General features: G+C 49.0%; 1 protein-coding gene across 1 annotated transcript in view; it reads right to left on the bottom strand.

Annotated features, from left to right (window-relative positions):
• Nucleotides 1-3643: 3643 nt before the first annotated feature.
• The window catches only part of USP40 (ubiquitin specific peptidase 40), an 86174-nt gene continuing 64419 nt past the window's right edge, over nt 3644-25398 (bottom strand). The window contains exons 21-31 of the mRNA XM_042780860.1: nt 23910-23946; nt 23000-23064; nt 21160-21234; nt 18949-19075; nt 18524-18618; nt 17170-17288; nt 16603-16668; nt 13637-13847; nt 13364-13459; nt 5559-5653; nt 3644-3755 (exon numbers count right to left, since the gene is read on the bottom strand). Of these exons, the coding sequence (XP_042636794.1) occupies nt 3644-3755; nt 5559-5653; nt 13364-13459; nt 13637-13847; nt 16603-16668; nt 17170-17288; nt 18524-18618; nt 18949-19075; nt 21160-21234; nt 23000-23064; nt 23910-23946 (1098 nt within the window). The remainder of the gene's footprint in view (nt 3756-5558; nt 5654-13363; nt 13460-13636; nt 13848-16602; nt 16669-17169; nt 17289-18523; nt 18619-18948; nt 19076-21159; nt 21235-22999; nt 23065-23909; nt 23947-25398) is intronic.

The raw sequence follows: 25398 nt of genomic DNA, 5'->3' as shown, positions 1-25398 counted from the left end.
GCAAAGCCCAAACCACACCCACTGCCGTGGAGTCCATTCTGACCCACAGCGCCCCTAGAGGACAGAGTGGAACTGCCCACAGGGTCTCCCAGGCTGTCAATCTTCACAGAAGCAGATTGCCACCCTCTTCTAGAGCAGCTGGTTGGCTGGAACTGCCCACCTTTCAGTTATCATCTGAGTCCTTAACTACCAAGTATAAGAGCTGAAGACAGGTTGCAAAACACTTGAAAGAAAAGCCACCAGCTTTGGGGTTGCTCAGGCTTCTTGCTCAGGCTGCTGCCACCAGTGCTTCAATAGGCTGCCAGTTGCCCAGGCAATCGTGTTGCCAGCCAATCTGCAGGCTGGCTAACAGCCTGCCCACTCAGTTCCCTGGGTAGCCAATCCAGGGCTGCAGAACTTCCCACTGAGGAAGCAGCTCCTGGAGAGGAGTCCTTCCCAGAGGCCGATGCGGATGCGCCCGCGGGGTGCAGGACCTGGCAGCCAGTGCGCTCACCTGGGACTCGCTTCCTGGGCAGGGCGGGGGGCACGCGCTTTCTGTCCTGTCACGTCTGTTGCCCCTGACCCCCACCCCTTTGTACCTTGGCTCTGGGTGGGACTTACACCTGTCCTTCAGCCATGGGCCCTGCACTGGTGCCGAGCCCTGGGAGTGCCAGGCCTGGGTCTCACCCGGAGGAATGGGCTCTCCAGTGACCTGGCCTGGAGTAGGAGGGCCTGGAACTCTGAGCTGCCTCACTTGAGAGAGGGGTCCATGTGGCCAGGCTGTATCTAGGTGGGGAGAGCTGTCACTTTTGACACCTAGGCCTGTGAGTGTGTGACACAGGCGACACGGGGTGGGCCATGGTGGCCTGGCACCTGCCTCCTCTCCCAGTCACCACATTTGCCTTCCCTTTGGGAAGCCACACTTACCCTACCCTCCCTCTTCTGGGACAGGATGGCATTCTGGAGGTGCTGGTGGCCTCTTGCTACCAGGAGGGGGGAGGAGCCTGCAGGGGCCTGGGGCAGCAGCACCCTCCTCTGAGATCCCGTCCCTGCCAGACACCGAGGCCACTCAGTTTCATAAGCCAACAAATACCCACTTCTGCCCATGCCAGCTTGAGCTAGGTGTCCATCACTGGCAAATGGAGGGGAGTGGTGGGCACCCTGTGGGACCATTGGGCCAGGGTGACGGTGGGGGTGCAGAGGGAGGGAGGCTGGGTGCACCTTCGGCCCTGGGTGTGGCGCCTGGCTCCCCTTTTCCCTGGAGGTGCTGGCAATTCCCAGGTACCCCCAGCGGCCCCGCACCTTGGGGCATGTGTCAAGGCCTTGCCCTGGAGGGGTGCAGAGAAGGAATGAAGGAGAGAGACAGCTGCTGGTGTCCTCGTCACGCGCACGGAAGCCCTCGTCGCGAAGCCACAGCACTGGATGAGCAGGGCCTTCCTGCCGCCAGCCCCATCTCGTTTTCGCCAGAAACGACGTCAGAGTTTAATGAATGTTTGCTGGAACTCCACCACCACTGGAGCCCTATTTCCTTAGAAGGGCAGTGAGAACCAGACCACTTCCAATTTCTTCCAGTAGAATTTTTCCCATGAGTATGAATTTACTTGAAACCCAAACACACTTGTTATTTGTAAAGGAGGACTGATACAGCAATTCTAAATATAAACCATGTTTCTTTAGCGAATCCTGCTTGGGGAAAAGGACCACAATGTTTTCTCTTGACCAAGAGAGCTCATGAGACAGCATCAAATGAAACTGTTATTGTTGTTGTTATGTGCCGTCGAGTCGCCCCGACTCATAGCGACCCCTCCTTGGGTTTCCGAGGCGGTATCACTATGGAAGTAGGATTGCCCAACCTTCCTTCCGAGGAGTGGCTGGTGGGTTTGAACCGCCAGCCGTCTGGTTAGCAGGCAAGTGTCTTAGCCACTATGCTACCAGAGCTCCCTCAAATGAAACTAAACTTTAAAACTGGTTCTTTTTTCTTTCACAAAACCTCAGTGGCGCTCCCCTCTAGTGCCCAGAACAGCAGCAAGCGAGACCCCCGGGCTGCCCGCCGTGCGCCGCAGAGGCCGGCCCTCTAAGGCACACCCACCACGCTCGGGGCCTCTGGACATGCCTAGCGAGGCTCCGACTTTTCCAGAACTAAGCTTTATGGGTTGTGACAGTAATGCCTCGCCACCTTGAGACGGCAGAAGGCCGCTCCGCAGGCCTGTCAGTTAAAGCATTAGAAACGAGGGCAGCTCGGGCGTGAAGCCCAGGCCCCAGCCCGGGTAACAACAGCTCCGCGCACACCCAAGACGCCCACCCGCGCACGCGTGTCTCCATCCGGGGGTGCAGCGCCTGCTGGCCGATGAGCGACAAACTGAGCTTGCTGGTCCAAGTTGTTTCCTATAAAGCAGCATTCCCGATACCAAGGCACACACAGCAGAGGTGGAGAGAGGGCGGCGCAGGGAAAGCCGGGCCACCCACTCAGCGACCAGCGCAGACAGAGTAGGACACCGCTAACAGGAGGCACCGAGCCGAGAGCCTTCACTTGTGTCTGTCCCTTTTTTCCCCTCAACACTCAAGTCCCAGCTCAGACTCAGTGACCAAAGTGGTTAGGTGCCCGGCTTGGACGCGCAGTGGCCGGAGTCCTTACCAAATCGCACTGCCATCAAGGTTTAGGCCGCAGCACGTGCTCTGAGCAATCGCTCCTCAGCCTGCGGCCCAACCTGGGAAAGGCACCGCTCCGCAGCCTCCCCGGTTAGCAGCACGTGCTGCCTGTCCTGACGGGCAGGACAGCCCTCTCGAGTTAGTGACCCACCTTTAATCACAAGGAAGCATGCTTGCTTTGTCCCAGTTGTTTTAATAGATGAGATGGTTAAGACCCCACGCCTGGGAGAAGCGGAGAGGACAGAACGTGATGCTGCCCCCCCCCCCCAGGCTCCCAGATGGAAGCGGCCCAGGCCCTGGTGGCAGCAGCAGACCCCGCTCAGGCAGGTGTGGCCTCTGACCCTGGCCCCTCTGGGCCCACCTTCTCTAGCCAACTGGGCGTAACCGGGAGGATGCCCTGCCTCTCGGTCTCCTTGTCCCTTGTCTCCTCGGTCAGGAGAGAGCGCTAACACTTGAGACGGCAGCCGTAACTCAGCCAGACTGAGGCATGTGTGATGTGTGAGGAGATCCAGGAAACAGATCACGCCTCCTGTGACCCAGGAGTCCCGGGCAGCCCAGTAGTTGAAGGAGGTGGCAGGGTTCGTTAACAGATGACCAAAAGCCACCTACACCAAGCATGAGAACAAAGTGATTCAACACGTATGTATTCAACAACAGGTTTGTCGGATTTTAGCAACATGCCATCTTTTCCATACGTGCAGTCAGTTAATGCAAAAGGGCGGCAGCAGTGGAACGCGAGGTCAGGCTGACGTCTGATTGGCACACGTGTACAACAGGACGTATAGTGTTGCATGGCTGTGAGCACCCGCCTGGCCTGAGAGGAAGGGCACCGGAAAGCCCCTGTGTGGAGGCTGTGTCGAAATAAGGCTAGCACCCAGGCTGTCCCCAGCTGCCCGCTTGTGTGGGGTTGGCGGCTTCGCCTGCTGCGAAGCTCAGGGTGCAGCTGTCGAGATGAGGCACAGGGGCGCCGCGGCCACCTGGGCACGTCCCCAGGGGACAGGGGCTGTGGTCGGTGCTATCTGAAACTCCCGACACGGATGGAGAGAGACGCTTCTGGTCTGTGGGGCCGGGACGGCGCCTCTGCTCCGGAGAAAGTGTCGCTGCTCTCCACATGAAGGGCTTCTCGGCTGCAGGGAACACGGGGCTGCAGTCACTGACACGCTGACGTGCACATGGAGTACTGACACGGGCATTGCGTGCCAGCATGGGCGTCGGGCTTTACCATGACTCCAAAGGCGATTCTGGGTTTTAGGGGTCAAGTCAGAGGAGGTCACAGGGCCGCACTTACAATACTGACTAGTATTTCCAGAGTGCTACAGTGGAGCTCCTCCCCAAGCCCTGTACCCAGAGGCTGGGTCCCCCTGGCCTGCCACACACTTGGGACCACTCCCATCGTGCCAGGCACAGTGTGTCTTCCAGCGGAGACTTCTGTCCCTCACCTCCAGGCTGCAGTATAACATTCACAAACCTTAAACGGACAACCCCACAGACTTTCCCAGTCACACCTGTGTCCCCACTGCTGAATCAAGGTGTGAACATGACCTGCCTGCAGCAGCCCCTGGGCCCAGATGGCCTCTCTCCTGCCTTCCCTCGCGGCGGCCCGTCTCCCCTGCAAATGGAGCCATCAATGCACTGGGCCCCGCACGCTCTCCGTGCCGGGCCGCTTCTGCTCACAGAGCTGCCGTGAGTCGTGTGTGCAGTGATGGTTCTTCCGTTCTCGCTCCCGCACAGTGTGTTCTATCACATGCTGTGCACCAGTGACGTAGCCACGGCAGTGCTGGGCAACATCGCCAAGATTCCCAGACTGGCTACTGGGAAGACGAACTGGGAGCTAACTCGGGCAGTGTTCTCACCACGAGGTATGTAGCTCTGAGTGACTGACTGCCCGCCTGACCGACCTCATCCCCTGTTCACTACGCCACTAAGCTGTCCACACTCCCCTCTCCAGCCTCACCAGCTGCACTAGGCTCAGCGGCAGCGTCCCCTCGATGCCTGCAAACCTCCTAACGAGCCTGGCTCTGCTTCGTCTCCTCCACCCGCTGCTCACCAGGCAAAGGGGCTCCCTCAATGGGAAGAGCAGGTGAGGCCGCCCTCCCGCTCCGTGCTCCAGGAGCCTCTCGCCACACTCAGCAGACTGAAAGGCGGCACAATTTTGAGAGACTGATGTGGGGAGAAGGTAAGGACAGCCCATGGCACCTGTGGGGTAACTGCCTCGTTACGGCATGAACCAGGGTGGTGTGAGGCCAAGCTGAATCATACCGGTCATGTGAAGCCTGAGCTATCTGGGGGGCGCCCCAGTAGATTCCAGTTGGTGTATGTGGCCTGAGGGCCGGGGGCAGGTATAGTGAGCACTCTGGAGCAGAGGGGGAGGAGGAAGTGAGTCCCCCAAAGATGAGGTAACTTGGGGAGGCTGTGGAGCATGAGCAAGGGCAGCCCAGCCCTGGTGTGGACCCCCATCTGAAAGGTGGGCAGAGGAAAGAGCCCTTTGAGACAGAGAAGGGCAGTCCAGGCAGCGGAAGGAGCTGTGGTGCTGAAAGCAACGTGAGCGTGCAGACCCTACGTCCACGGTCGGCGTCCCCCTAACCTCAGAGACGAGAAGAGCGGTGTGGCGGACGGGCAGGGGCGGGGGCTGGGAGGTGTGACTGGGGTGCTGAGACCTGAGGGCACTGGCATCTGAAAGACAAGAGCCAGAGAGCAGGAAGAGGCTGGGCAGGGGGGAGTGGTTCTCACGGATGGGAGACGGCACCCACGACAGGTCCTTGTAACCCATCTGCTGTCTACGCTCTCCTTGCATGTCTCACCAGACGCTCTGTTAGAAGTTAATCTACAGATCGTGTCAAAATTGGTCAGCAGGAACACTCCCCAGCACTGCTCCCACAGGGAACCGCGTGCTAGACCTAGAGGTGTCACTGGGCCTGCGTCCCCTTTACCTTCTCTTTTTCCCCAGAGCGAGCTGTCTCTGTCTCTCCTTTCCAATGTCATCGCGGACGGTGCTGAAATCGTCGTCATCTTCCTCCAGCAGATTCTATGTTCAAAAGAATCAACGAGCAAGTCAGATGCCATTTTGGCCTTCATTTAAGAGGTAAGTTTAAAAAGGATCTACACTGACAAAGGGTATACAACTTCACATAAACAACATCAACAGCTGACTCAAGCAAGCAGAACACATTCTAGTGCTTGACGGCAACAACGCAGCTGAGTGGTAGGAAGGACTTCATGACTTCCGCCATCAGCTGATAATGCTCACAATGGGATTGAGAGCCAGCCACCACTTGGGCTCTGGAGACCTGAGGGACAGAGTGCAGACACCCATCTGCCTTGGGCCGGCCTCTCACCACTGTGCTGCACGGAACGCAGCTGTGTGTCCTATCAAGTACATTCCCCCAGCTAACTGGGAGCTGCCCAGGGGCCCAGGGACTGCGTGTCTTTTGCTTGCTAGGAATCTCCCTAATGCTTCCAGTCCAGTCCTTTACAGATCCAGGATGCAAAGTAAGTTCTACTGAGTGACCAAGGTCCCCTCCTAGCCCCCCAATCCTTTGTCAGTCTCATACAGGATACATTTTACTCTAAGACTTGGTCTCTCCCCTCGGCTGTTCCCAGGCATGTCCTGGAAGTGTCCACCTGCGGAACACAGGCCAGGAGGGAGTGTGCGTGCTACACAAACACAGCTGAGGGCTTGCCGGATTCCAGTGAGGATCTGCAGGCTGCTGGCCACCCCTCAGAGAACCAGGAGAGTGAACTTTAGTTACATCTATTATAAACAGGCTCTCAACGGCACAGGTACTGACTGAAGAACTAACTGCAGGATGGCTTTGCTACTGCTCCACCCTGGGTTAAGAAAAATGTAACAGATACTATATTCTCTATGCCAATAAACCGTGCATGAAAAACATATATAAATTTCAATTCCAGTAAATCATGCATGATTTACTGCTGTTATGTGCTGTCGAATAGGCTCCAACTCACAGTGAGCCTATGTCCAACAGAACACTTCCAGGTACCTCGCCAGCCTCCCAATCCTTGCTGTACCTGAGCCCACTGTTGCAGCCACTGTGTCAATCCATCTCATTCAGGGCCTTCCCCTTTTCTGCTGACCCTCCACTTTACCAAGCATGACATCCTTCTCCAGGGAATGGTCCCTTCCGACATGACTAAAATACCTGAGATGAAGTCTGGCCATCCTCACTCCAAGAAGCATTAGAGCTGCACTTCCTCCAGGACAGATCTGTTCGTGCTGGCAGTCCGTGGTACTTCGAGTACTCGTCGCCAGCACCAAAACACCTTACTCATTGTCCAGCTTTCACATGCGTCTGAGGCGACTAAAAATACCCTGGCTTGGGTTAAACGCACTTTAATCTTCAAGGAGACACCTTTGCTCTTCAGCACTTTAAAGAGGTCTTTTCCAGGTTTACCCAGTGTATATGTCATCTAATTTCTTGACTGCTGCTTCCATTGGTGCTCATCATGGAGCCAATATGACGTCTCTGACAACTTCTATCTTTTCTTTATTTATCATGATGCTGCTTATAGGTCCAGTTGTGAGGATTTTCATCTTATGTTGAGGTATCATCCATACTGAAGACTGTAGTCTTTAATCTCCATCAGTAAGTGCTTCAAGTCACCTTCACTTTGACCAAGCAAGGTATGTCATCTGCATATTGCAGGTTGTTAATGAGTCTTCCTCCAATCCTGATGCTTCGTTCTTCATATAGTTCAGCTTCTTGGATTATTTGTTCAGCATGCAGATTAAGTATGGTGAAAGGATAGAACCCTATCACACTCCCTTCCTGATTATTAAACCATACAGTGTCCCCTTGTTCTGTTTGAATGACAGCCTCTTGGTCTAAGTACAAGTTCCTCATGAGCACAACAAAGTGTTCTGGAATTCCCAGTCTTCTCAATGTTATTCATAATTTGTTATAATCCACAGAGTCGAATGTTTTTGCAGAGTCAATGAAACACAAGTGAACACCTTTCTGGTATTCTCTGCTTTCACCTGAGATCCATCTGACGTCAGCAACGATATCCCTCGTTCCACGTCCTCTTCTGAATGTAGCCTGCATTTCTGTAAGTTCCCTGTCAATATACTGCTGCAACCATTTTTGAATTATCTTCAGCAAGATTTTACTTGCATGCGATATTGATACTGTTCAATAATTTTCACATTCTGTGGGATCACCTTTCTTTGGAATGGATACAAATATGAATCTCTTCCAGTCAGCTGGCCAGGTAGCTGTCTTCCAAATCTCTTGGCATAGCCAAGTGAGTGCCTACAGTGCAACATCTGATTGTCAAAACATCTCAATGGGTATCATCCCGTCAATTCCTGGAGCCTTGTTTTAAAACTCCATTGCCTTCAGTGCAGCTTCGACTTCTTTCAATACCATTGGTTTCTGATCATATGCCACCTCTGAAATGGATGAACATTGGCCAATTCTTTTTGGTACAGTGACACTTTGTATTCCTTCCCTCTTCTCGGGCTGTTTCCTGCCTTATTCAATATTTTTCTCATAGAATCCTTCAGTATTGCAACCCAAGGCTTGAATTTATCTTCAGTTCTTTCTGCTTGAGAAATGCTGAGCATATTCTTCCCTTTTGGTTTTCTAACACCAGGTCTTTGCACATTTCATTATAATATTCTGTCTATTCAAGCTGCTCTTTGAAATCTTCTCTTTAGCTCTTTTATCTTGTAATTTCTTCCATTTGCTTTAGCTATTCTCCATTCAAGAGCAAGTTTCAGAGTCTTTTCTGACATTCATTTGGTCTTTTCTTCCTGTGGTGGTGAAGTTTGTGTGTCAACCTGGCTGGGCCTGGTTGAGTGGCTGGGCAGCTGAATATAATTATTCCCCATGGTGAGATTGGTAATTAACTCCACTGTGGAATCTATTGGAGCAGCTGAGTAGCTGCTTTGGTTATGTGGTCTGCTTCCCGTATGTAAGAAACAGCTTTGGGAACAGTCTCTAGCTTATGGCACGCTTGAACCCTGCATGTAGCCGTGTCGTTGCTCAGCAGCCTGCCATGCTCTGCCGACTTAGGGACTTTCAATGGACTTGAATCAATGGCCTGCTGTGTGGTTTGGTAACATTGGGACTGTGCCTTTTTACTTGTCAACCTTGGGCTTGTCAGTCTCACCAGCCAACAGCTGTCTGAGTGAAGAGAAGCCTCTAGCTTCTGTGGGCCCGGAGCAGGAGGCAGAGCTGGACCCCAAGGTTGAGGAGCTTTCACCCAGCTCCTAGAGCCTGGCACTTTGAACCTGGACTTAAAGCCTCCAAACTGTAAGAGAATAAACTGTTTGTTCAAGCCATCCCATGTGTGGTATATTCCTGTCAAAGTGGCACTAGGGAACCAGGACAGTTCTTTTCCTGTCTTTTTAATGACCTTTCGCTTTCTTCATGTATGTTCTTGATGTGCCATCCCATAATCTGTCTGGTTTTCGATCACTGATGTTCAATACATCAAAACTATTCTGCAGATGGTCTCTAAATTCAGGTGGCACATAATCAAGGTCATAATCTGGCTTGTGTGGACTTGTTTTAATTGCTTTCGGCTTCACCTTTAACATGCATATGAGCAGTTGATGGTCTGTTCCAGTCAGCTCCTGTCCCTGTTTTGGCTGAAGATATTGAGCTTCTCTATTGCCTCTTTCCACAGATATAATTGGTCTGATTCCTGTGTATTCCATCTGGTGAAGTCTACACGTATAGATGCCATTTATATTGTTGAAAAAGGTATTTGTAATGAGTAAGTCATTGATCTTGCAAAATTCTATCCTGTGATCTTTGGCATAATTTCTATCACCAAAGCCATATTTTCAAACTACAGGTGATTCTTCTTTGTTTCCAACTTTTGCATTCACCAGTAATAATGAATACATCTTGATTGCATGTTTGGTCAATTTCAGACAGCAGAAGTTGGTTAAGATCTTCAATTTCCTTGTCTTTAGCTTTGCTGGTTGGTGCAAATTTGAAGAGTAGTATTAACTGATCTTCCTTGTAGGTGTATGGATACTGTCTTATCACTGATAGCATTGTACTTCAGCATAGATCTTGAAACTTTTTTTTTTTTTTGCGACAATGAATGCCATACCGTTCCTCTTCAATTTGTCATCCCCAGCATAGTAGACCATAAGGTTGTCTGATTGAAAATGGCCAAAACCAGTCCATTTCAGCTCACTAATGCCTAGGATACTGTTCTGGATACCTAGTGCCGTTCTGACAGGAATATACCACAAATGGGATGGCTTAAACAAACAGGAATTTTACAATTTGGAGGCTTTAAGTCCAAGTTCAAAGTGCCAAGCTCTAGGGGCTAGATGAAAACCCCTCAGCCTTGGGCTTCAGCTCTGCCTCCAGCTCCCAGCCCACTGAAGCTAGAGGCTTTTCCTCACTCAGACAGCTGCTGGCTGCTGAGGCTAAGAAGCCCAAGGTTGACAAAAAGGCACAGTCATGATGTTACCAAACTACATGGCAGGCCATTAATTCAAGTCCATTAGAAGTCCCAAGGTTGGCAGAGCATGGCAGGCTGTTGAACAATGACACGGTTACACGCAGGGTCCAAACATACCATAAGCTAGAGACTATCCCCAAGGCTTCTCTTTATACACAGGAAGCAGACCACATCCCAAAGGCAGCTACTCAGCTGCTTGTGGTAGATCCCACCATGGAGCTGATTGCCAGTCTCATCATGGGGAATAACTACCACCAGCTGCCCAGCCACTCAACCAGGCCCAGCCAAGTTGACACACAAACATAACTACCACAAATACCAACCTTTATACATTCCATGTTCAAACTATCAGTGGATGATTGCAGCCGTTTCTCCACATTTGACTCATGCCACGTCAGCAAACGGAGGTCCCGGAAGCTCCATCCACGTCTTTAAGGTCGACCCTACTGTGAGGAGGCAGCTCTTCCCCAGTCATGTTTTGTGTGCCTTCCAACCTGAGGGGCTCATCTTTTGGCACTCTATCAATGTTTCAGGGTTATTCATAAAGTTTCCCAATAATATATCAGACACGGTTTTATTGCTATTCATAAGTTTTTCACTGGCCAATACTTCGAGAAGTAGATGGCCTGTTCCTTCTTCACAGTCTTAGTCTGGAAGCTCTGCTGAAACCTGTCCACCATGGGAGATCCTGCTGGCATTTGAAATACTGGAGGCACAGCCTCCAGCCTCACAGCAACAGACAAGCCACCACAGTAAGACAGACGAATGGCGGCATCTTCATTTCTACTTATACAGGAATGTGACCTTCAGCAATGCCTAGCATTTTAGATGGTCTGACATTTTCTGAAACATACATGTTCTGTATGTTTCCTTTTGTTTGTTCATCACTCTGTGACTTGATCTCCCTCACCATTAAAGATGTGTATAGTCACATGAGAGTGGCAGCTCTTTCTTCCTTTTTACCTGCCATGTACTATGTTACTGTACCAACACCCCCTCCCCCACTGCCCATTTGATCTGCTGGCTTTCTAAGGGTTACTGGCGTTCCTTACGGTTTCTGCTACTGTAATAGCTTTGGCAAACAGTGCTGCATGCCCCCCATGACATAGGTTAGGTTTCCTAAGGGGTCTGCATAGAACTGGGATTAGTAGTTGCACAGGCTGACCTAAGAGATACTGTGGGTTCAGTCCTGGACCATAGCGATAAAGCAAATGTTGCAATAAAATGAATCACCATTTTTTGGTTTCCCAGTATACATAAAAGTTATGTTTATACTATAGTCTATTAAGTGTGCAATAGCATGATGAAAGAGTTTGAAATAGTGTGAGAATGACCAAAATGGGACAGAGAGACACAAAGTGAACATACACTGTTGGAGAAATGGCGCCAACAGTCTTGCTTGATGCAGGGTTGCCACATCCTTTAGTTTGTAAAAACCGCAGTATCTGAGAAGCGAAATATAGTGCAGTATAACTGGATGAGGTCTGCCTGCACCGTGTGGGTGACTTTATCTCCACTGCCCGTCGCCAAGCAGCTCTTCGAGTGGCTACACTGACTGACACCCTCGGCAGCGTGGGGAGTTCTGATCCTGCCACTAGAAACAGAAGTGCATTGTTTCTCCAGCAGTTCCCTGGTCCCAGGGAGCCGATCAGATGTCCAGTGCCTGCAGCCTCCTCAGCTCTCCTCTCCTGGGAACCGCTGGGTCAGAGCCTGTGCACACTGCTCCTCTCCTCGATCACTTTTTGTACTGACTTGATTTATATACTGATAGTGCTTTATATGTTCTGGGTAACAATCCTGTTAGCGATCGTGCTGCATATAGCATCGCCCTGTTTGTGATTTATCTTTCCTTTTTTCTGATTTGTGCTTAAGGAAAAAATCCGCTTAGCCTAAAATTGTATTTTCCTATTTAATTTCTTCTAATGGTTGAGAAATATTGCATTTCCGTCTTCAATCCAACTGCCACTGACTGTGTGGGACAAGGTGGACACTGGTTTTCTGGGGCATGAAGCTAGTAGAGATCTGGGGACCCTCTTCATAAAAGTGAAGCAAAGATTGTGGCTGTTTCTTTTCCATGTGGATGGCCAATCCTCTTGGCCCAGGACTGCAGACCCCATTTCTGATGCCTCTGCCATCACACGTGCCTCCTCTGGGCTCCAGATGCCAAACGCGCTGCCTGGGTCTCTCGCACCATGCCCTCTTCCGTTGCACTCTGTTCCATGCGGTTTCTTCTGTTTGGCTTTCCTCTGGAATCCCACCAACTTTAGAGACTGGGGAAGAAGCTGACAGGCCCTGTATCCCTGGAACTTTAACATCGCTCAGGCAGGTTTTGGTAATATCTCCAGAAAGGGCTGGATGCTCTTCTGTTGGCTGCCTGTACTGCTTCAGGCCCCTGGGAGTGGTCTGTATCTTGACCTTGTGAGCTCCCTGATCAATCCAATGGCTTACCTGTAGAGTCTTGTCAATCTTTATAGAAAAACTGCATGTAAGAGCAGTTTCATATTTTCCTTTTTAAATTTATCTTCTGTTCCATTTTTATTTTGTGGGGGTCTTGGTACGCTGGCTCGGTCATCTAGAGCAATGTTGAACAGAAGTGGTGACACAGGGAATCCTCATTTGGGGTCTGACATTCACGACCAGGCTCCAGGTTCATGAAGAAACCCCGGGCTGTAGGTATGACCTTTTTTCCTATGCTTTTCTGGATCTGCTGACTCAATTACAGGTTTTCTGCTTTATCTGGGAATACAACACGCTACAGAAATGGATTTCTGACATTCTGCCTTCCTTGGATAAATCTACTTGGTCATCACTCAGCAGTACTGATTAAAATGCACTGCTGGGCTTGTTTGCTGGTATTTTAGAATTTTGCACTTATAATCATATGAAATTGATCTAAAATGGTATTTTACATCTGGTGGCGCAGTACCTAAGGCACCTGACTGCTAACCAGAAAGTTGGTGGTTCAAACCCGCGAGCCACTCCTCAGAAGAATACTGGGCAATCTACTTCTGTAGAGATACCGCTAAGGATGGGTCATGATGAGTTGGAAACGACTCAACAGCAGTGAGCTTTTTTTTTTTTTTTGGTTTTACACAAAAGTTTTGGAACTGAGATTCCACTGTCTTCTTATAGTTAGCTGTGTGGATCACTCACTTTTTTCCATTCTCTGAGGCGATCTGTGTATTATAGGGATTATCTGTGCTTTGAAACTCTGACCACCAGCCTCTACAGAAACCCTCCCTAAGCTTGGCTCCTTGTCAGAGTGGTCAGTCCCTGCTGAACAATTCACCTTGACACCAACAGTGTCTCCATCTTTCAGGTAATAAGGTGCCCCTTGCAAATTATCCTGCTTTTTCTTCTTTTTCCTCTTGGCAATTTGCTGGCTCTGTGGAAAAAAATCAAACATCTTCAATAAGCAAAGCTCAATTTCAAATTTTTAGGAAAATTAATTCTCTACTACAGTGAAAACTTCACCAAGCATGCTTTCCTACACTGTCCACTCACCACCTCCCCATGTCAACGATGGCAGGAAAGCCCATGCTGAGAAAGCCCCACACCTTACCCAGCTCGAGAGGGGAACCCACTCAAACGTCTCGGGAAAGTATTTGGCAATCTCGGTTTTCTCCACGGGAAGGGAACAGAAGTCAGCCACTGCCTGCCGCAGGGAGGCCACGCTGCAGCCTCTGCTGGTGTCCCACACCATGTCCACGGGCGGAGCGTAGGCCCTCTGGCCAGGGAGGCGCATCTGGGTCCTGAGCACCAAATCCTGGGGGCTGCAACAGAACAGCTGCGTCACAGCTAACCCAGAGAAACGGGAACCTCACAGTAATGGGGTGGGTGGGTGCATGGGGCAACGAAGCTGCTGGTCTGACTTCCCTGGTTTTTGAAGGGAGATAGTCTCTAAATACTGGATGATATAGGAAACTTTTATTTTCAACTTCCATTTCCTTCAGCGTGAGGAAGGGCAGAAGTGGAGCCAGCTGACGGGTCTAGGCAGGGCTGTACTGAGGTATGTGAGAAAGCAAGGAAGTCACACCATGCTGAGGTTTCTGGCCACAGTGACACTCTGGGAAGCCAGCAGGACAAAGCCAGTCTGGGTAGATCATGACGCATTTAACTGTCGGTGCTCCAGACCTCAGCTGCTGCAGGGCAGCCAGGGAAGAGGAACAGTGGGTTTCGGGCTGAGAGACTAGACTAGAGGTATAGGGCAACAGGTATCAGCTGCACCTGTGGGAGCAAACACCACCTGTGTAGGAGATGAGCTGGCAGAAAAGGCCCTTAGGGAGGAGGGAGAAGGAAGAACCAGAAAGGTGGAAGGCAAGTTGGGTGTATATGTAACTCTAAGACATCATGTAAAAACCACAGATGGGTATAACGAGAAGGCAGAAAAGAGGAAAAACGAAAAGGACTCATTATCGTTAGGATAATGAGACAAGGAGCTGTTTTAAAATGTTCTATTTGTTACACTGGTACTTTTCCCCAGCGGACCATGCAGTAGCTGGAAAGGAATAGCTAGAGGGAACAGAGAACACAGGAGAGAGTGAGTCTAGCCAGGGAAGAGGCCAGACTGAAGGCAGAGGGCAGTCAACAGAGGGGTTTCTGAGGGACTGATGCTCTTGACAAGTGTGAAAGTGCTGCCCAGGGGCAAAGGGGCCAGCTGAGGGTGAGAGTGCTGGCTGGGGGCAAGGGTGCCAGGTAAGGGTGAGGGTGCCAGGTAAGGGTGAGGCTGCCAGCAGGGGTGAGGGTGCTGGCCAAGGGGTACGGATGCCGGCTGGAGTGAAGGGGTGCTGGGTCAGTGAAACAGCTGTGGTCCCTGGAGCTGAGCACAGTGGGCTAGAACCTGCAAAGGCCATCAGCACAGACGCTAAAGCTGCCCTGCAGGGGACAGTGCTGGGTACAGAGGAAGAGGAGGGATGAGGTGTCCTCCGTGATGAAAGCCAGTGAGTTCTGGAAACCGGCCCAGGACAGAAAAGAGGACGGGGTCTCAGTACGTGTACAGTGTGCTTTTCAGAAGGTCGCTGCTAACAACAAATGCGAGGTTGATGTCGCCATTAGGTAAAGAACACGTACAATGAGGGCAGGTGCTTTCCTAAGATCTCACAAGAAAAAGAGGCAAACACATGACACAGTTCACACACATACAAAATACAAATGGCTCCTAAGCCCTTGGAAACACCCACACTTCCTAGCTGTCAGACCAACGCCAACGAGAACAGGATAACCAAGTTCCTACTGTCAACCGAGCCAACACTCAACCATGAACACATTCAGTGCAGGTTTGAGGATGAAACAAGGTAAATACTCATCAACACTGCTTGTGGGAACATAAATTTGTACAACTTACCTGGAAAGGAATTTAACATTAAAAAAAAAAAATCCCTCCTCAGTGCCATCAGCTCAATTCGGACTCATAGCAACCCCCTTTGAGTTTCCAAGGCTGTAAATCTTTACAGAAGCAGACTGTCTCATCTCTTTTCCATGGAGTGGCTGGTGGGTTTGAACCCCTGACCTTTTTGTTAGCAGGCAAAGGCCTTAACCACTGTGCCACCAGAGCTCAATAACACATTTTAAGAGGTATCTAGAACTCCCCTTCCAGGAAACTAGCATGGGAAACATAACTCACACCAAGACCGTATTTTTTCAAACCAGCGGGTGGAGTGAAGGCTGGAGAAGGCTGAAGGAGTGCTACTGGATCTACAACAGGCAGACAGCAAGGATGCTTCTCCTCTCCCATCAGGAGAGGGGCTGGAATAGTTGATGATGTTGACAGAGAGCTTGCAGATGCTCCCTTATTCAGCAAACAAATCACTGAACATCCATGAACGAAGCACTAACGCTGCTGATTCTGTTTTTATGCTGATTTGGGATGGAGGGGACCCATGTTTTAGAGTACAGTGTTCCATGTGGCTTTCTTGGCTGTGGTCTTTATGACAGCAGATCATGAGGTCTGTTTCTTCTGTGGTGCCACTGGGTGGGTTCAAACCACCAAGCTTCTAGGAATGAGCTGAGTGCAAACTGTGTGCACCACTCACGGCCTCAGAAACAAGGCACCACTATGGGCACTGGGGGTGCAGCAGTGGACGAATGACCAGAGGGCTTGCTCTCAGGGAGCCTACATTCCAGGAGAGGAGACAGGCTGGCACATACCAACTTGCAAACATATAGCATGTCGAGTGATGTTAGGGTGAAAGGCTGAAAAGGCTGACAGCCTTGGAAACCCTGTAGAGGAGTTCTGCTCTGTCCTCTATGAGCACTGTGAGTTGGAATCAACTCCACGGCTGTAAGTTTGGTCTGGGCTTTGCTTCTGTAAAGAATGACAGCCTTGGAAACTCTGTAGGGCAGCCCTTCCCTGTCTTGTAGGGGTGCTGTGAGGCGGAACTGACTCCACAGCAGGGGATTTGGATTCGATCTGTTTAAAGGTGTCAGCCTACTTGGAAGTAGCGAAGACGTGAGACTGTAGGTTCAACTGTTAAGTTCACAGGGAGACTACGCACGGTGCAGAGATGGGTGTACACTGGCATGTCTTACCCCAAGCTCTCCTCCTTCTGAAGAGGCTCCAGACAGATCTCAGTTCTCCTGCCCAGTCTGCATTCCCTGGTGACACAAGAAACAAAACAATACTGAGGAATAACCAAACCAAACCAAACTCACTGCCATGAAGTTGATTCTAACTCACAGCAACCCCCTGTGGGTTTCCAAGGCAGTAAATCTTTATGGAAGTAGATTGCCTAGTCTTCCTTCCGTGAGTGGCTGGTGGGTTTGCATCATTTAATTTTTAAAAGGTTTTCTTTTCTTTTTGATCAATTAATCTTTCTTAAGCTTAAGATTATTTTCAGAGTATCTCCTAAGAACATTAAAAACTTTATTCACGGTCTCTGAGACATAGTAAAAATATTAAGCTACTTCTTTCCTTAACAAGGGAAACTGAAGCCATTCTGATGGCTAATGACAGGGTTATGCAAGTCACAAACATGGACTTACTACCGCCCCACCTTCTGTTACCATCTGCCTCAAACGAGGGCTGCTCATCAGTCACCTCATTCTCCACCCTGCAGCACGGCACAAGGGACAAGGCAAGCTCAGTGAGAAACCTACCTGAGCTGCCGCTGGTCGCTCCGTAAGAGCCTGCCTGGGCGTTTGCTTTCCACGGTCCAGGCTCGGAGGAAGGCTGGGGACGGAACGGCAAACTCTGAGAAAGAGGGCAAGGTCATGGCCTAGAAGAAGCAGCAGACATTTCTCCAATGATTCTAAGACGTATTCTACAAACACACAGCTTTAGAAAAAAAAAAACAAAGCAGCTCTGCACAATGACACCAGGGGGGAGCAGCTTGAGAAAGGGCAAAAGTCCATTAAACTCACAGAAGGTCTCTCTCAAGTGGAATGAGTCCTGAGGAATTCTGTGTTCCTCTGCTTTGGAGTCAGCCCGAGAGAAAGTGTGTTCTTTATTTCTAAGTCTGAGCCAAAAGCTCCCTCCTGACCATCAGGTCTGGCAAGAACAAACTTCTGAATGACTTCAGTTGTGTGTAACTCACCAGAGCAGAGCCACTTCAGTTGGAGGCAAAGCCCTTGGTCTTGTCCCTCGTCAGCCGGTGCCCCTCGGCTGCTGTGTGTCTGAAACAGCTCTGCCTCCGACTGCTGGGTCCACACTGCCATGCTCTAACTAGGACTGAGCCCTGTGACAGGCCTTAGTGCCGCAGGCAGCCATTCTGACCTAAGACAGGAATTTCCTATCTTTCGATGCCAGCATCTTCTGGGCACTTGGCTTTTTGAGGAAGGTTATCTCATACGCTGAGCTCACAGGAAAAGTTGTGGGTCTATGGTGATGTTTCTGTGCTTGCCCTTCGGGGGAAGGGGTAGTGAAAGCCGATGCAGCAAGGGTGGGCACTCGTCAAACGCCGGGAGAAGCATCTGGTGTGCCCTTCCAGATCAGTATGGCTCAAAAGGCACGTGGGCATTCAACCCGAAAACAGCCTTTCCAACTGACCACCTCTCCTACTCTGAGCACGTTAATACTCGAGAAAACAGCAGAAGATGCAGTTTAGCATCCTGACGTACAAGCTGACCCTCTGACCTCTTGGGAAACTGCTAACACAGCTTTAAACTAACAACAAGTAACACGTGGATCACTACGATACAAAAATAATGTAAACAAAGGACGAACACGATTGCACCACAGACATGTCAATAAACCACGTTCCCCTGAACAATCGAAGGTCGTGGTGATCACATCAGATGAAGCACATCAGGCCTGTGACAGTGGGGACAGAAGCCAGGGAGCAACTGGTGGAGTAAACTGGGAGTGAGCTGAGTGCTACGCAGGGCTCCTGTCGGGGACTCACTGCAAACAGGGCATAAAGCAAATACAACGCAGCGAGGGAAAGGAAACAGAAGAACATCAGCATCTCGCTGGAGGGTGCAGTACCACTGACACAGACGCGGGAAGTCTGACCTGCGACTTTAGGTCTGCCAGAGCAGCATCTTCTGAGATTTCCACGTCTCCCAAGTAGTGGAGGGAAGCGTCTGCGTGCGTATAAGAAGCAACACCTTCAAGGAGACAGAGCACGGTGGTGAGAAGAGCCTTATACATATTTATTTCCTGGTTCTGAAATACATGCCATGTTCTGACACCGCAAGACGAAGTCTACACCTGAGTCCCTGGATGCAGTGATATGGTAACAAAAAACAACATGCGCAGTGCCTCACAAGGGTAAAAAGCACTGTATGACAATCAGATGGTCTCATTATGATGAATGACTGGGTTCTCACTGCCAACCTTACGTGGGGTACATAGCTCTCTCAGTCGTCAACAGCAGAAGCAGGCAGTCTCCCGGTCTTGGTGAAACACTGGCTGTTGCACGTCTGCTCTCTTCTCACCTGGAGTGGACGCGGCTCTCCAGGCGCCATCCTGACAGGTGGCAGAGGAAGTCTGATCTTGATGACTCCTGCGGTGTCCTGAAGGGTCCCGAGGCTGGTACCACCAGATGGGTACCTTCAGGAAACCCTGAAGAATGGGGGCATTTCTAACTGCTGTGAGGTACCAGCAAGTGCGTTCCACTCCCACCTCCACAGTCCTCACAGCAAAATGCTCTTGGAGTTTTAAATTATTGTTTCCTTTAGACTCACTGACTGCTTAGACATCATACTTGGTTTAATGCATTGAAAATCAAAATTTTAAAAGGACCAAAATCAGACTCTGGACAACTGTGACTGAGATGCTCTCTTGGGTGAGAAGGACACTTATGTACTTTCAGTAACACAACTTTTTATACACTTTGAATTTTGTACCCTAAGCACTAAAAAAAAAAAATCTGCTGTCAAGTCAACTTTGACTTACAACCCCCCTACAAGACAGAGCAGAACTGCCCCAGAGGGTTTCCAAGGCCGTTATCTTTAAGAAAGCAGATTCTCACATTTTCTCCCACAGAGTAAGGTTGGTGAATTCAAACCACTGACCTTTTGGTTAGCAGCCAAGTGCTTAACCACTGTGCCACCAGGGCTCATTTACCATGAGTATTATGTACTTTAAAGATCATGGCACAAAATACAACAGAATTCTATGAAGTCATGGAATAAAAACATGTGACTATATATATAAGATGGGTCTGCATGTGCTGATAGGAGAGATGCTCAAGGGGCACTGAGGACCAGAAACCAGAGAGAGGCACAAAACAATGCACAGAGCATGACCCTGGGATGCAAACTTTACCAAGGAGCTGCACAGATTCACAGTCAGCATACAAACAAGCATCATTTTTTTTCTTGGACGTAACAAGAAAAAACAAGTTAATGGTGGGTGGCTCCCCTGGGAGAAACCAGTAGGAGTAACTTCTTTCCCATTTTAGAGCCTCCTGTGCTGTCTGAATTTTCTAATCATGAGCAAATGGTTGTCTGAGTGATGGGATTCTGGAATACTTTTATTTTCATCTTTACAGGTGTCCACATTAAAAAACACCTAAAAATAAGTATCGGTTTTAAGAAGTAGTAATACGTAGTGCTGCTTACGAAAGGGCACTAAAATGAACTCCCTCACAGACTGCAGACAGGAGCATAAATCTGATACAGTTTTTTTGAAAAACACTGCAATATACAGCCTCAAGTTTTTTAAAGGTTCCTACTTTTGATTTAGTAATTTCATATTTGGAAATCTACCTTAAAAAGTATCTATATTTAGAACTTTATAAAAACAAAAGATCAGAAACAAACTAAATTTCTAACAACAAGGGCAGAGGTAAATAAAGCTGTGGTAAATCATACCTTGGATACGGCTGATTTTGAATTTTATGATTACATTAAAATGTTAACTATAAAAAATGAAAAACTTTACATATGGTTGATTTCAATTTAGTTTAAAAATGTTTAGGAAGAAATACACAGGCATACCTTGGACATATTGTGGGTTTGGGTCCTTCCAGATCACCGCCATAAAGTGAACATCACAATAAAGTGAGTCCCACAAATTTTCTGGCTTATGAGTGCATATAAAAGCTATGCTTACACTGTACTGTAGTCTATGAGGGAGCCCTGGCAGCACAGTGCTTAAGCACTGAAAAGTGGCTGGTTCAAACCCACCAGCTGCTCTGCGAGAGAAAGGTCTGCTTCTGTAAAGATTACAGCCTTGGAAATCCTATGGGGCAATTCTATTCTGTCCTACAGGGAGGCTAAGAGTTGTATCAACTTGATGACAATGGGTGTTTTGGTTTTGTAGTCTATAAAGTGTGCAACAGCATTATGAAAAAGTTAGAAATAGTCTGAGAATGACCAAAACGTGATGCAGAGACATGAAGTGAGCACCTGCTATCGGAAAAATGGTGCTGAAAGATTTGCTCAGTGCAGGGTTGCCACGAACCTTTAATTTGTGAAAAACACACTATCTGTGAAGGTCGATAAAGTGATATGCAGTAAAACAAGGTCTGCCTGTGTGAAAATGTAAAGCCTAGTAGTTTGCCTGGTTGGTAGGATGTAGGCAAGCTTTCTATTTTTTTATAGTTGCACTTTTCCATTTTCCTACAATGAGAATATACCCCCTTTGTAATCAGAAAACAGCAACTGTTACTTACAAAATGTTTATTCAGAAGCAAATCTTACCGGGGGGGGAAGTGCCCCTTCCATGAGAACCAGAGTATCTCCGGAGCACAGCATGAGCTCCTTCAGGGTTGCATTCTGGGAATACAGAAATTCTTCTCGTCACTAAAGACTGCTGAAAGGAACACACAGACCACTGGATTTCTTCTTTTAAACCCTCTGTCCCTATCATGCTTTCCAAACACAAGTAAGTGACCAAATAATGTAGGTACTGAAGAGATCAGAAATAAGCTAAGACTATAAGAACAGTAGATCATCATGAATTAAACTGTGGAGCACAGACTAAGTATTACCAAAGATCAGAGGAAAGGGAGATGGGTGAAACAAAAATTGATGAGAATGATTCACGGAAGATGAAATTCTAGCCAGGCTTACAAAGATGGGTGGATCTGGAGAGATACAGGAGACAAGAGAAAAAGAAGGAATTTCTTATGAAGATAAAAAGTGACACCAAGGCTGAGAAGCATGGCTTGTTTTGGTGAAGAGCTGAGAGACTGGAATGATTAGAGTGGGAAGAACCAGTTGGAGAGAAGTAGGAAGAAAACCTGGATTGGAAAGATGGGGCCTAGATGGAAGAGACATGAAGCAGAAATGAAAGGGCTTCAGCTGCTATGAAACTGGAGCCCCTCCAGATTTCCAAGGGTTCAGAGATGACTCTTGCTGCTGCAGGTGCGACATAAAGACATGGGAAACACATAGGTTCAGGGAAGCCAGCTGTTTTAGTGATTTTTGAGCTAGGGGTCTGGCAGTGGGGATGGCCCGTGAAGATGGAAGAGCTGCAGGCCTACAAGGCAGACAGTCAAGGAAGGAGGAAAGGCAAGCAGGGCCAGTCGATAGTTTAGTCTGAAAGGAAGAGGATGAGAAGGGTAGACAACATAGCTGGGAAGCAAAGCCAGCTCTGAGCTCACTTTTAGATAGAGTGTGTGATTAGATTTGGGAAATAACAGAGAAGACAACGCTGAAACCACCTGAATCCATATACTCCTCTAATCTGTGTGTCCTGAGGACTCATGAATTCTTTTTACTACACAAGAAGCCTAACTCCTGGGGCCTCTCCTAATGACTTGCTGACTACAGAGTGTGTCCCTGTGGAAGGCCCAGTCTACCTGCTCAATCAACCTTCTATTGACATTCAGTGCCCTGCCTGGTACTGAACAGAATAGTAGGCAGACCGAGGAAAGGGGCAGCCGACCACAGCTATCCACACTTCCTCACCAAGCTTCACTGTGGGTGTGAGGCTGTGGTTTTGGACTAAGGCACTCGATGCTATTTGGACCAGCAAAGAGAAAACTCACTGGATTCCAATTGTTCTGTGGTAACAGTGGTTCTGAGGTGACCTCCTCAAGAGCTCAGCTACATCTGGGGCCCAAGTGTGACTGGCTGGTGAAATGAACTCTGCCATCACTAATTCACAGCAAAATGCTAAGATTAAAATATTCAGCTTTCAAAAACTCAGAGTGTATCTTTAGATTTTCTCATGAATCCCAGTCTTCTCTCCCCCTCCTCCCAGGGATGCCCCGTCTCCCTTGCAAAGGGCCTTGATCCCAGTCTTCTGTCCCCTCTCCCACGGATGCCCCCTCCCATTCAAAGGGCCTTGATCTGATGGGGCCCCAGGCCTGCTGGCTGAAGCCACCCTCCAGCTCCATGAGGAAACTACGTAAGAAAAAAAGCGAAAGCCCTGCTCAGAGATTTCTCTATCTTGAAAAAGCAACCAGAGCTTTCTTTAGAAGTTATTCACGAGTAGAGAAGGCACCCTGCTGAGAACACACATCAAGCTGGGTTTTAAGAACAAACCAAACCAAACCAAACCCACAGCCATCGAATCGTATAGCAATAATCTTACTTCTTCACATAAAGCCTCCCCAGCTTCATAGCACCAATCCATTTTTCGCAAATGCCACCTGTCTCCTATGAAGGAATAAAAATCAGCATTAAAAACTTCAGAATCCATTTTAAGAGCTGGTCAGGAACATGTGCCCCTGCAGGCCAGGACTGTGGCCCAGACCCGGGACGCTGGGCGGGAACCTCCTGGGCAGCACCTCATGCCTGGGTGCCGTGCCTCTCCTCCCGACGGTGCAGGCACAGGCTTCGGACGCCAGGAGCTGGGAGCACGGCAAAGCAACAGCACGAAAGCACCGTGGTGTCTTGTGACGTGGACAGCCGTGTCCCCACTCAGACAGCTCTTTTACACTCTCTGCCCTGTCTCATGGGGTCGCTATGAGTCAGGACTGACTCAGTGGCATGCAGTAAGTCTGTAGCACTGCCAGAAAAAGGCTGTCACGCTTGGTACAGAAGGGTCAGTGCGAACGTGGGAAACCCTCAAAACACAGACCGACGCAGCAGCCACAGCACGACCGTGAAGCCGGCAGGGGAACGGGGAGTACTTGGGCTGCTGTACACGAGGTCACTGTGAGTTAGAGCTGACTCCACGGCAACTAATAACAACAACAACACAAAAGGCACTGAAATCATGAAGCCATGAGATTTTCACTGAAGGACCTCAGTCACTCCAGTGGGCCCAAGTCTGACCTCTGCCGGTTCTTACCTAGGTTCTCTTCACGCAGAGCTAACCTGCTACTAGTTTCCTTGTTGCATGCAGACAAGAGCCAGAAAGTTCACTGCACACACACAGACATGCAAAGTGTACACTGACAACCTGAGAGGAGAACTAGCTTAGAAGCCACCATGGGCTTACAGCTAATGCATCACAGGCAAAGGAAGAGGGTGGGACCACGCCGTGAACAGCTGCTTACCTGGCAGGCCGGCTTTCTGCAGCATCATCTTCAAACACTGTAAAAGGCAGTAAGTTCCCTGTCAGTGTTCTGTTTCTGAGCTGCAGTGCTGCGAGAAACCTTTTCTGGGCCTGGGCCTACTGAAGTCTGATTTTATTTAATAATTCTCAAATTGATAGACAAACATGGTTAAGACACTGATACACTAATTAAGCTAGTGCTCCCTTCTGAGAGAAAAAGCAGTTCCTGTTCAGTTGACTCTGACTCCATGTGTTTCAGACTAGAACTGAATTCTACTATTTAATGACTGTGACCTCCCGGAAGTAGACTGCCAGGCCTCTCCTCCGGGGAAACTCTGAATGGATGTAAACCCTCGGCCTTTTAGTTAGTAGTCAAGCACTCAACCGTCTGCAACAGCCAGGGGCTCCTCCTAAGAGACAGGTGGGCCCAATTCTGGGACACACACCAGTTTCTGGGGTTTGCAGCCAGGACTGAGCTCCAAGGGTCATTTCTCTACTCCCAGCTCTTCCTCCTTCTGATGACCAACCATGTGTTCCTGACCAGAGAAAGCTCACAAGGCTGACTGTAGAGCTATGCATTAACTGCTGGCTCCTATCAAAGGAGAGCCCATGAAACACAAGTGATCATATAAAGTCCCCAGGAAAGAACTGGGATCTCATGGCCCCAGAGCAAATGAACACCGCTAAACTAAAGTTTAAATCAAACCTGTTGATGGAGAAAGCATTCCTAACAGACTCTGGGCAAAGAAGAAATCAAATTTAATTGATACCGCACTATAAGCAACCCATGGTGCCCGACAGCCACAGAGCAGACAGGGCCAGACTAAGGATGGGCCCACTGCACTGCCAGTAACAGAACAATGTGACCAACCAAGTACCCACTGACAGGATAGGAAATGAACCATGACATGTCTTAAAGCAAGTGAAACAGTAAAATATGTACTGGTCTGAAAAGCCCTTTAAAATACTTTAAGCGAAAACTTCAAGTTCCTATAATACAAGCAGTATGAGCTCATTTATGATGGAAAAGAAACCTTGCAAACAAAGCAAGTGTCTGTTTCCGTGGGCACACGCACTGCCATGTGTGCACAAGCACCGCCATGTGTGCACACACACTGCCACGTGGGGGCACATGCATGACAAGCTCTGATGGATGCAGGCTAGGCTGATGCGGACAAGATTACATAACCCAGTGACAACAGTGACTTCAATGAATGGGGTGGGATTCTTAAGTCCCTCTAAGTTTAAAAAAATGAGAGCAAGTCCATGATTCCTTGTATGATTGAAAGACTATAATGTAATTACAGACCGTTTAGAAAGTAACAACGAGAACACAATATATTAAAATAGGGATGGAACAGGAACTAGACAAGGATGCCCGCTATCACCGCTTCTATTCAACATTGTACTGGAAGTCCTAGCCAGGGCCATAAGGCAAGAAAGGGAAATCAAAGGCATCCATATTGGTAAGGAAGAAGTCAAACTATCCC

This window comes from Orycteropus afer, unplaced genomic scaffold (genome assembly GCF_000298275.1).
Source record: "Orycteropus afer afer isolate SDZICR_OR568_19922 unplaced genomic scaffold, OryAfe1.0 scaffold00006, whole genome shotgun sequence".
Classification (NCBI taxonomy): domain Eukaryota; kingdom Metazoa; phylum Chordata; class Mammalia; order Tubulidentata; family Orycteropodidae; genus Orycteropus; species Orycteropus afer.
This window is presented reverse-complemented; position numbering and strand designations above follow the sequence as displayed.